General features: G+C 37.0%; 1 protein-coding gene across 15 annotated transcripts in view; it reads left to right on the top strand.

Moving 5' to 3' along the window:
- Nucleotides 1-12,090, top strand: part of LOC117174109 — an 829,515-nt gene that overhangs the window by 353,495 nt on the left and 463,930 nt on the right. For all 15 annotated transcript variants that reach the window (XM_033362864.1, XM_033362872.1, XM_033362867.1 and 12 more), the window contains 3 exons: nucleotides 147-2,041; nucleotides 2,176-2,390; nucleotides 9,592-9,856. In XM_033362864.1, the coding sequence (XP_033218755.1) occupies nucleotides 147-2,041; nucleotides 2,176-2,390; nucleotides 9,592-9,856 (2,375 nt within the window). The remainder of the gene's footprint in view (nucleotides 1-146; nucleotides 2,042-2,175; nucleotides 2,391-9,591; nucleotides 9,857-12,090) is intronic.

The following is a 12,090-nucleotide window of genomic DNA, read 5'->3' on the forward strand; positions in this document are numbered from 1 at the left end:
TTTATTGAATTATTTGTACATTTTAAAATTACGACATTGGGCCTTGGAGTTTGGAACATGCGGTTTGGAACTTAGTGTTTCGGACATTAGACTTATTTACAAATCAAGAACTATTTTCATTATATAATTCTTCCCCATCTTTCCAGAAAACTTGAGACAGTCTTATCTGACTCGAAGTCAAAGCGAGTGTTCAAACTCGAGGACAAGGCTCTACGCCGATGACACTGGCTTCATAGACGGAATGCGTGTGAGTATTTTTGATAGGGCGAAAGAAATAGCTTCATCGAAAACAAGTCCAAACGAGATTCCGGTGGAAGTCAAAGGGAAAGCACAAGACATCTCTACACCTGTTGCGACAAAGAAATCCCAAGAGAAAAGAACCGTAGAATTTAGTACATACCAAGCTACAAAGAAAACAGACGAAGCAATCAAGGATTTACCAACTAGAGCAGAAGAACAGTTTTCCTTTAAATTGGATTCAAAAAATCCCACAAAGCTCATAAGAAACTTAGAACATTTTTGCAGAATGCGGCCTACAAGCGGGTCACCGCCACCAGGGAAAGCTAAGCACCTCACCAGAGACAGACATGTTAGCGGTCCTGGAACTACGGAGCTGGAGTGCTATCGGCGAGTCTCTTCAGTGGCAAGGAAGAACATTAAAGACAGTGCACCCGAAGGTTTTACAACCTCTTCGACCTCTAAGAGACTCTTGAAAGAATCAGACAAAATAGTGGTTGGAGAAGTAGAGACAAATGTGTGCAAAATCACAGTAAGTCCTAGAGCTTCACGTTGGATACATAGACTCCAGATTGGATCAGACATTTCATCTGGGTCGAGTAAAACATCCATATTTATCAACGGGGACGTTTCGGATGGAAGTGAGTTGAATAATAAGGTGACCATTAGTGTTGGTGGTGAAGAGAGTGTCTTTAACCCAACCGTGATTTCAGTAAATTCTAACAATTCTGAAAAGATCCAAGACTCTTCGCGCAGTCGCACTTTGGTCATTTTAGAAAACTACAAGTCAAATATTGTCGTGAAATCAATTTCAGAGAAGGAAAAATCTAAGATCAGTGAAGGTCTGGTTAAGAAGAGTGTGGATATTCCTTTAAGGGATGAGAATCAAGTTTTTGAGGCCAGCAGAAGATCCAAGTCATCAAACCATAAACTTAACTGTTCTAACTACGAAGAGGAGACCTGCAGATCAGAATCAGAATCTCAAATACAAGATCTCGTAGCCTTCAATAGTTGGTCCACTCTCTCCAAAGAATCTTTTATATCCGAATTATTTGAAGACTCTCTTAGAAAAGTTCGTGAAAATTGTAAAATTATTGATGAAAGCAGCGGAGAAGCTATATTGAAAATCTTGAAGCAGAATGTTCTAAAGAGCAAGGTATATGAAAGCTCGAAATCGACACTTGAGACTGAAAATTATTACTCAAGATCATCGGGTTTAAATTCCGAAAGCGATTTTATTTCAAAGAATATTTTTATTAATGAAAATCCCTACGAAGTAATCAAAGAGCCGATCTACGAAGAAATCGTGGACGAACCTCCATCCGTCCCAATGTGTCCTCCCCCTACAGAAGACTCTCTCAAAGATATGATGTACCTTGGCGACAAGTTCAAGGAAGCTTACCACAAAAAGCCCAACGCAGGTCAGTTTCTGGATTCTTACTTGTCTGATGAAATGTTCAAGAAAATTAGTACTGCTGAGTTAGGAGTCGTATCCCACCTGTTTAAAACTCCAGAAGGGTTCTTCAATAAGGCTTCCTGTTCTTCTGATAAAGAGAATCTGTCGACTAAATTTGAGCTGCTACACTTCCTCATTAATTCTAAGGATCATATTGCACCCGCGGAGGAGGATGAAGACGAAGAAAAAGAAGAGCAGGAGGATGCAGAAAGGGAACTGGAAGCACTTTATGAGCAGAAGGAAACAAGCTTAGGTGATCTTAGTTCCAAAAGCTCTCAGATATCTAACGTTTCGGATAGCAGCGAAGATTGCAACATTATTCTCATGAGTTCTCCAGAGAATCTTAAAGTAAGATTTTTAGTATTATTTCAAGAATATAATTTTGAGATATTCTTAAAATATTTTTCTTCAAAAAATAACTTCCATATACAATACTTAATAAAAAGCTAAATATCTCACTGCCAAAACTGTGCTCTTTACAGGCAAGAACCGTTGAGATTGAAAGGACTGACAGTGGCGTGGGTTCCGAAAGTAGCCAAGCCAGCAGTAGTCGTAGAGTTGTTTGCAGACGTTTTCGAAGCCGAACTACGCCTTCTAATCAAGGAAGTCTGATTAGTAACATCCCTCAAATTGCGTCAAAGGCTTCCAAATGGTGTGAAGACTGTGAACAACGATTTGACTCACTACTTACAGAGAGGTAAGTATCCTAAAAAAAAGTCTCACTTTGCTTGACCTGGAGATCTTATTCTACAAACGTTGTTATGACTTTTCACGTCTGATCGACCTACATTATTTCCGTTACAATAAATTTAAATCGGTCATGCGAAATAACTAGTTTCTTTTATCTAGTTACTTTTTTGGCAACTATGATGATAACGACGTTGCTTTTTCAAATATTTAAAGAATTGGTAACTAGTTACATTTTTTCAGTAACAGCAACTAGAAAAATTGATACTTTTTTCCTTTACTTCGAAAATGTATTTCGCAAGTCTTTTGTTAAAATCAATACATTTAATTGCTTCTCTAACAAATCCACTTCCATTATGCATAATATATCGGCTTATTTTCGTAGTATTCTTCAGTATGGCAGATATATTATTAAACTAGAAAAGTGTTAGATTGAACGATGCAGCTTTCAAACAACAATTGTTGTTAATAATAAAAAAAATAAAAAAGATGAAAATGAGCACTAATATATTCCTTAGGATACATAAAGCTAAAAAACAAAAGTAGCATTAAAAGTAACTAAGAAAAAGTTACATTTTACAACAGTAAAGATGCAAGATAACCTGTTACTTTTTCGTGATATGACGATAACTGTAAATAGTTCCTTTTAAAAAGTAACCTACCCATGATTGATTCAGATGGAATATATCCACCAATCGATCTTTCCAGCACAAGTCTCTTATCGAACTAACCATATTAAGTATCAATTAGCATCTATCGATTTTCCCACTCGCACATGTATTTTCTTTGGCTATGATGTGACACTTTTACTATATAGTTCTCTGCCCGTCTTTCCTGAACGCGTTTCTACCCTTTCATGAATAGGTCACTCTATATGGTACTTTTCCGTATCGGACACGTCGACTTCCGCTGCTATGCTTTAAGTACTCTGTCTTTAAGCAAGACCTGTAAATACATCATGCTTACTAGATGCTTCGGATTTCGGCGGATGTTTTAATTAAACTCTAAAGTAAAATTTCTGAAAATATATGAGGCGCAATTGAAACAATAGAAAAGCTATAGACACCCATAAGTGAGAATTTGATACTTTATAACCTTATTAACGCGATTTATCACTTATAAGAATATGTAGCTTTTCGATTGTTTTAGATACACCTAAGTTATTTTCAAATATTTCAACCTACGGTTTAAAGAAAGTAGCTGTCGAAAACCAAAGCCATTAAGAAGGTGTGAAAAAAGATAACGACTATATATACAGACTCATACCACGTTGAGCCGCGTCGCATCGTATAACCAACTAGACGAAAGAATCCAGAAGGATTAAAAGGTTTTTTCGGTTTAGTATTGCATTCATCTAGATTCATTTCGATTGCCAAGGATTGAAATGTAAATTCAAATTCAATTAACGGACTAAGAAGCGGATTTGTATCGGTTTCGGATTATTTTGACCAAAAAAGATATTACGTCTCGAGCAAATAGGCAAGGGTAGAACGGAAATTTGGAAAGAGAGAGAGAGAGACCAGAGTGCTCATTATGTCAGGTTGATAAAGCCTGACAATTTTATTTGTTTGTGGGTACGTTGTCAGTTATCAGTTCTATAGGTTCTTTGGGTTGTGCATTGTGAAAACAATGCACAAGCACATTACAGTAGTGGTAATTGCGATACAGGGTCCTAAACTAGCTACTCAATCCACACTTGAGTTTTTTTCACGCACGTTAACAGAGCGTCCTTTAATCGGAAACGACTCAGTTAACAACGACCGAATGTATCAGCCGACAGGACTTTAGTACAAGGTTTAAACAAGTTAACTATTTCGCAGTGAGATAGAAGTGCGCGATTTAGTCACAGCGGTTCTTCGTCAAGGAAATATTCAATCAAACGGTTCGTACTTCGTTTTTTCAGTAGACAGTGAGGCTGCTTGATACGTAAAGACAATTAGCAGGGATGTTCCTGGGATTTATGTACACTTGAAGCTTTAAAAAAATCACGCGCCGTGATGAAACGTGGATCGGCACGAGTTGTGCAACAATGTCGATCGACACGATTATCTTAAAATTAGTTTTCAAATAATTTGCAGAATAGAGTTTCAATTTTCTCGAGTGAAGAATTTTCATGTCTACTAAGACTGTCGGTGTTCAATTACATTTTTCTTTTGTACGGCTACGTGTCATTCGTTACTCGCGAGCCTTGTAATTTGAAAACGGTACAGTTTGCAACTGTAGTTTTTTCAATGGTCGATCATCGGTATCCTCTGAGTTCTTATCCCTCCATGGTTAAACTACAAATATCTTGCGGTCTCTTTCTTACCAAACGCAGCACAGTTATCAAGGATAGGCTTGAACTCAAAGAATATCGGTAATGCTGTCGCACATGATAAGTTAGGTTGCACCTAGTTTTAGTAGTTAAATTAACATTTTAAATTTTTGATGTAACAAAGATTGAAATACGGATTTGGATTGTTTCGGATTGATGTTCATGTTGACAGACGGATTAAAAAGAATGAAGTTGTATGTCCAGATATGCCTCTGATTCATTAGGATTCTACCTGCGGATTAAAAAGGACTAAAAGTTGGGTTCCATGGAATTAACGACTCTAAATCACGTGTAGGATTCCCACGTAATTTATAGCAATTTGGCGGATGCAATTGAGATATTTCTAAATGCACTGGAATCCCCTAAAATCTCTTCAAATTCTTTTAAATTCCTTGTTATCTTTTGAAATATCATGAAATGTTTGGATGACTTTGAAATGTATAAAGTCCTTCGATATAACTTGACATCCTCCGAGATTTTCTTCAATTTACTTGAAACCTTTTAAATCCTTTGAAATATATTTGGTACAATAATACATATGAGGAAATCTTTTAAGGTGCATTCGAGACCTGAAATTATTCTCCAAGCCTTCAAAACACGAAAAGGAAATGGCGGAGATGTATGAAGATCCTAAAAGCGAGCTGCAGCAACTGTACTCATAATATTTGGTTCAAATGATCATCCTTGTGATCTATTTTCTCGGAAATGTGCTTTGGATTGATGAATGTTTTAATGGACTATTCTCCTTTGTTCTATCAAAATCAAATATAGAAAATATCGCTGCGAAGTACTATGGATGTGGTCAATCAAAATATGTCAAAAAAGTATAATTGAAAATGTATGTAATTATTAGAAACCTCCCTCTTTTAGAAAGCAATACAATGATTATGGTTAAGCTAGCTAAAACTGGCGGAGAGGAAGCAGAGGAATGAACGGCATAGGATTCAGAACGGGAGAAGCAACTTTGTCAGTCAAAGATGCGAACGAAGAGGAGAGTTCCTAGAGAGGCTATTGCCATCAGGACTGCTGCTGGGAATAAATATGCGGATATCTTGAAGGAAATCCAAGCGAGTGCCAAGCCTAAAGACCATAGCGTTTCGGTCAAGGCCATCAGCCAGACAAAATCTGGTTATGTGCTTATTGAGCTCAAAGCCACAAAGGAGGTCAGAAAGCGGTTTAGAACTGCCCTCTCAGGGGCACCTCCTGCCAAAAGGAAAACCGGTGATGTATAACCTCTTGGAGACCACTGATGTCGTAGATATCGAGGAAGCTTTCAAGGCGGTCACGGGGAACACATTGGAGCTTCTTCTTCAGTTAAATTAACAAAAAAGAGCATTAAGGGTTGTGTGCTAGCCTTCGTTGAGCTGAACATAGTGCCTGCCAGAAAGATGGATCTGACGGGCTGAATAAAAGTAGGATGTGTATAATGTCATGCAAAGGCATGTCAGGCAAAGGCGCACAGTGCCAAAACCCGGTGTTCTCGTTGTCACAGTCCCAGACATATTGCTCAGAAATGTACCGAAGAAGACCGCAGTGTCAATTGCCGCAGGTGACCAACGAGTTTGAAGTAATACTCACGCGGCTTAGAGGTCTCTAATAGACGCGGAAGGAGAGGTTTTAGTCGGTAAGTGTCAGACACTACCCACCTTTCAGCTGGGTTTCTCTTAAAGATTTTCTCTCGTCATACAAAACAAAATATATTGTCCTAATTATCTATCTGTCTATCTGCCTATATTTATACATGGTGACCCATCTTAATCTATTATCTCAAATATCTGATCAAATACATTATATACGAAGAAATTGTTCAGACAAAAATTGATCAGGACCGAGAGGAATACTTGAGTGTACCATCAATTTTTACCTTAAGGTCAATTTTTAGGGTCAAATGGTATTCCCATTTCTTAAATGAGAACCCCTATTTTTGACTGAGGATTTGAAAAGAGCGGAAAATTTCACGTCAAACATAACGTGTAAAAAAATGGTTCCTGAGACCTTGGAAAGGTAAAAAATTAAAGTGCTTCACAAAAGTCTATGAAATGTTCAGGCGTACATCACCTTGACCATCATGACTTTCAGGTCGATTTTCAAGGTTACTTGAAGGTCAAGACGATGTTTCTTAGAGTGAACTCTGTGACCCGATGATTTTTTTGTAGGCATGAGTTAATTTTTGTGATATTTTGATAGTTTCCAAAGAAAATTCGCAATATGGCTGATTACTGAACGGCTCCCAGAGAGAAAAAATCCTACTATTTTAACAATAAACACTTTGACTGAAAGAGCTCGCAATTGGATTCTTATTCTTGAACGCCGACACCATGAATACAACGAAAATGATACACGAGCTCTAACTGTTCTAGTAGCTGTTCATGTTGATCCACAAATCAGTACTCGGTAAATTAGAAGAGAGATAGGTATACCACAAAGTACAGCATCAAAAATTTGAAGATCTCTGATCGATCATGCTACCACATTAATGTAATGCAAGTCCTAAGGCCCCATCATATTTTAGCGCATATTAATTTTTGTCAATGGGCTTTGCAAATGGTACAAAATGATCCTAGTTTCTTTCGATATGTACTTTTATCAGATGAAAGCAAATTCTACAGCGACGGACAGCTCAATAGATATAACTATCATTAATGGTGAAACGAAAATCCTTACTAGTATAGGTCGATGTATCATCAAAATCGATGGAGTGTTATGGTGTGGTGCGGAATATTAAATGGCTATTTAATTGGCAACCTGAGCAACCAGACAAAAAATGTGGCTTTAAGAATATGGTTCTTTGCTATATTTTGCACTTATCGTACGTGAGTTTTTGAACTTAATTTTCAATGAGAGATGTATTGGACGAGGAGCTCCATTCGAATGGCCCCCTGCTCAACAGATCTAACATCACCTGATTTCTTTTCGTGGGGTTATATTGAAAATGTAGTTTTTGCTCAGCGATCCACAACCAGAGAAGATCTGATGGAAATAATTCGGGAATTTTCCGCAGCTATTTCTCGAGAAACTTTGCTGAAAACTGTGCGCTGGTTTGAAAGACGTCTACGTTTGTGTATTTAAGCCAATGGAGAGCATTTCGAACAGTTACTCCGTGGCTGAATGTAGCACTGGTAGCATCCGGGCACAGAGTTCAATCTAAGAAAAACCGTCTTGACCTTAAAATGGCCCTGCAAATTGTCCTGAAGGTCATGATGGTCAAGTGATGTACACTTTAACATTCGATCAACTTTGGTAAAGCATCTTAAGCGTTTATTTACCCCGAAAACCCAAGATAAAAAAAAACAATTCACAGGTAATTTTTTACTTGAAATTTACCGCTATTGTCAAATCCGCAGTCAAAAATAGAGGTTCTCATTAAAGAAAAGGGTCTAACCCTTACTTGACCTTGAAAATGACCCAAAGATCAAAATGGATGGTACAGTCAAATGTCCCCCTCAGTGCTGGTCAACCTTTTCGCGAACCATTTCTTCGTAGATAAAGTGGTTTAGAAGATATTTGGGATTATAGATTATAGAAACTTCATAAATCGTGCATCCAGCTTGTTTAGTTATGCAGAATGTTTTTTATAAATGTTTAAATTAAAGTTTGCCGGATTCATGCAAAGTCAATGAAAGTACAGCATTCTCAGCCACTATCAATTTATTAATACAAATTTCAGTCCGGCAGACTAAGATCTCCTTAATCATACTCCAAATTCATTCCATGACGAAAGACACTAATGTTTTTAACAATTTCTTTAGGTCCTTCTTCAAAAAGTCTCAGTAGGGACTGGGCTAACTAGAGAACGATCCGCCGCGGTTCACGTACTCTCGCATTCTGTCTTATCTTATTTGATTTTGTATCATATTTATTCTTCACACCGATAAACTCACAGTGCAAAATTTCTTGAACAACAAGTTGCGAAGCTTTTCGTAAACACAGCTTATTTTTTATCTCAAGCGTGATGAGCACATAACTTTTGATCGAAGAAGGTTGGGGTGGCTTACTGTCGGGAATAAACGTCTTTATTTAATTGGTAAGTTAACATATGTAACACTGAAATCGCAAAACCAGAGCAATTGTACAGTGAATTGGTGAGTAAGACTGCGAATACTGATAAAGGGTTCGCCAGCCCGAGAGACTACCGGAACCGTCTCGCCACGCTCTAGCATTTTAGAAATTGTTTGTAGAATTAGCGATGACGCTGTGGAACTTATTGCCTCCAGAGGTGGTATAGGCGGAATCAGTTTTATGCTTCAAATCGAGAGTGTTAGAGCATCTGCTTAATAAAGAAAGCATATCATATGGTGAGGGTAGGTACATGATCAGAGAGCAATTACCGAAAAGGTTTATCGCGCTGACTAGAATACATTCGAGTTTGAAGTATGGATAAGTTTGAAGAGAGCATACGCTACGCTTGGTTTTTTTATGAGAAAGAATTATGATGTATTATGTATTTTTATCATATATTATAAGGTATTATTATCATCCGTATAGTATGACGAGAGAGTAAGAAGTAGCTGTTATTATTAAGAATATTTTATGGAGTTGATTAGTGTAAGATTTTACGGACGAACGTGTCAGCATAATATGTGTACTAATATATACTTTTTATTGTTTGGACGGCCGTTGCATAGAAAAAAATCAGTTCAGTTCTCTCTCTTTCTCTCTCTGTCACTATAAAGACAGCTGCTAGAGCAGCAATGATTCTCTAACTAGAGTATTCTTTTCATATGCATTTTGTGAAAAAGGCTATATAAATGTGGACAACAAGGGAAACAACACAATTAATTAACTAATTATAAGTTCATTTCTAAATTGTGATACAACTGCCTTAAAAACATAAAATACATGCTTGTAATTAACTCTGCTGTGCTTCATTAAAAAAAAATATTTTACTACTTTTTAGCGGCATCGTTTATGCGTCTTTCATATGCAGGAAGTGTTCGAAGAAGCGCGCTGAGCGAAAAGAGATAATTACTGAAATCGTGGAGACAGAGCAGAAATACGGAAGGGACTTGAAAATTATCCTAGAGGAGTTTCACCGACCGATGTTGAGAGCCGGACTTCTTACCCCGGAACAACTTTCAGCCATTTTTCTGAACGTTGAACAACTACTAGAACATAACCACGCCCTTGCTGAAAAACTGAAGGATGCTGTGGAATTTGCTCAGGTATCCTATTTATCCCCCTTTTTCTTCAACAAAAATACAGGAAATTAAAACTATATTTAAAATTTTTAGGTGCAAAATGGAATTACTTAAATTCAAGCGTGTGTAAATTAAAATTAGTGTAAAAAAATTAATACATAAAATTCAATGTATCTATGTGTCTTGAGAAAACTTTCAATTAGTACATGCAAAATCATTGTATTTTCAGTAGTGTTTTCCAACAGTATGGTAACTACAATCTAAAACAGAACTTTTTAGTAGTTTTGTGATTTTATCTGGTTTGCAACCATTTTTCCTCGAACATTACAAATTTAAACTTTAGAATGTTTTATTTGAATTATTCAAAACAATCAAGTACATTTCCCAGCACATACATATCCCTTCGAATGAAAAGGATCGACGTTTCATGGCGCTATTTCCTATATTTTCTATGGCGCTATTAACGCATCTTCACACAGAAATGAATTATTTTTATATCTAGAACATATTTGTGTGAAATTAACAGATTACTAAGTACAGGTGCAAAGCCATTTTGCTCTAAAATACAATAGTAAGCTTTCTCGTACTTGGCTACATGATGTATTCTCTGTATTATATAAAGTATCTCCGATGTAATTTGGCATATAGAAATTGCTCACAATGTGGTTTGGCACGTATATAAATTTGTTTTAGAAACTTTAAAGTTTCTACAACATTAATGCAATATTTTTCATCAATGAGGCCTATCAAAAATTTGTTTCTCATGCCATTATCCGCTCTCAGAATGCTGGATATGAACAGATTATAAACAATGAATTATCGATCTAGTCCACTATGCGCATGTGCAGCAGTTCGTCATTTTCCGGCCTATGGAAAAACCTTCAACTTGACAATCGTTCTCTTTTCTAAAAAATCTACGAAAACCCCGCTTATTTGTTCATACTTTGGCTTATGGAATTCCAAATTCCGTTTAATCCGACTTATGGAATTCTACATACCCTAAATTAATTAATTGTCGCTCATGACTATGCATCTATAGAGAAGAGCTACTCCACGGCATGTATTAGCAGTCATATTTTATATTAATGAATATAGTTTTTATAAATTGGGAACCAAGAGTGGTGTTTTAGAAAAACTGTACTGTACTGCCAAAATGAGTTTTAACATCTACTCTGGTTTTTCCTAGTTAAGTGAAATTTCCTTATATCATTTAAATCTCCGTTTGGCTTAAATTTGATTTTCTTTTTCGAAGCAGGGACTTGTTCATAGTAATTGCGAACAAGATTATATTGATAACAAATGTAAATGCTGCCAAAATTGTATAAAATGTAATTCCAAATGCCCCAACTGCACTTCTAGTAAAAATAAATATTCAAAAGCACACGAGTTTGAAGTATGCATTACGAGCCAGATGCGAATCAGAGGGAAGTTGTAGGTGAGTCGTAGGCGAGTTGAACGCGAGCCAAAGGCTAGATGTAAGCGAGCAGAAGACAAGCCGGCAACGATTCGAAGATGAGCCGATGGCAAGTACTGCAAAGTCCACATGAGTTTCAATTGTCTACTTTTGGTACCTGTTGCGCACGATATTTTTTGTAGCAAATGTAGACAAAATGTTCGATTTGAGAAACAATAAATACACATGTTTTTTGGAAATTTATAGTAATTTTTGGAATTTTTTGATAAAATCACAAAAAATAACGGAAAATCTCTGGACATTTTACAATTACCAGGTGTATACATATGAAACCGGTATTGCCATCTAGCGGCTAGTAGGCACACTTGTAGGCACTGTCGGAACTTAACATTTGTGCTAATTGGCGTATTGTCATCTGTCAACAATATCCAATACCAAACATTTCAAGTTTCATATGACATCGTGATTTTTTTCGCTCTTGAAAATGTCGAAATACGTGCCTTCAAACAACGATTTGCGGGGAGCATTAATTTTCTGTTTCCATTTGGGTAAATCGGTGATAGAATCTCATCGAATGCTTGTCGAAGCTTACGGAGAGCATGCTCTTGGTCGAATGCAGTATAATGAGTGGTTTAACAAGTTCAAAAGTAACAATTTTGATGTGAGAAACGCTGACCGCGGCAAACCACCGGAATCGTTTGAGGACGTCAAATTGCAGGCTTTGCTGGATGAAGACGATGGCCAGACGCAAAAACAGCTCGCAGAACAACTAAATGTGTCCCAGGCAACCATTTCCAGACAGATTGGCCAATTTGAACCGTGCTCTGCGCCAAAAACGCCAAGA

The sequence above is a fragment of the Belonocnema kinseyi genome, chromosome 6 (genome assembly GCF_010883055.1).
Source record: "Belonocnema kinseyi isolate 2016_QV_RU_SX_M_011 chromosome 6, B_treatae_v1, whole genome shotgun sequence".
NCBI classification, from domain to species: domain Eukaryota; kingdom Metazoa; phylum Arthropoda; class Insecta; order Hymenoptera; family Cynipidae; genus Belonocnema; species Belonocnema kinseyi.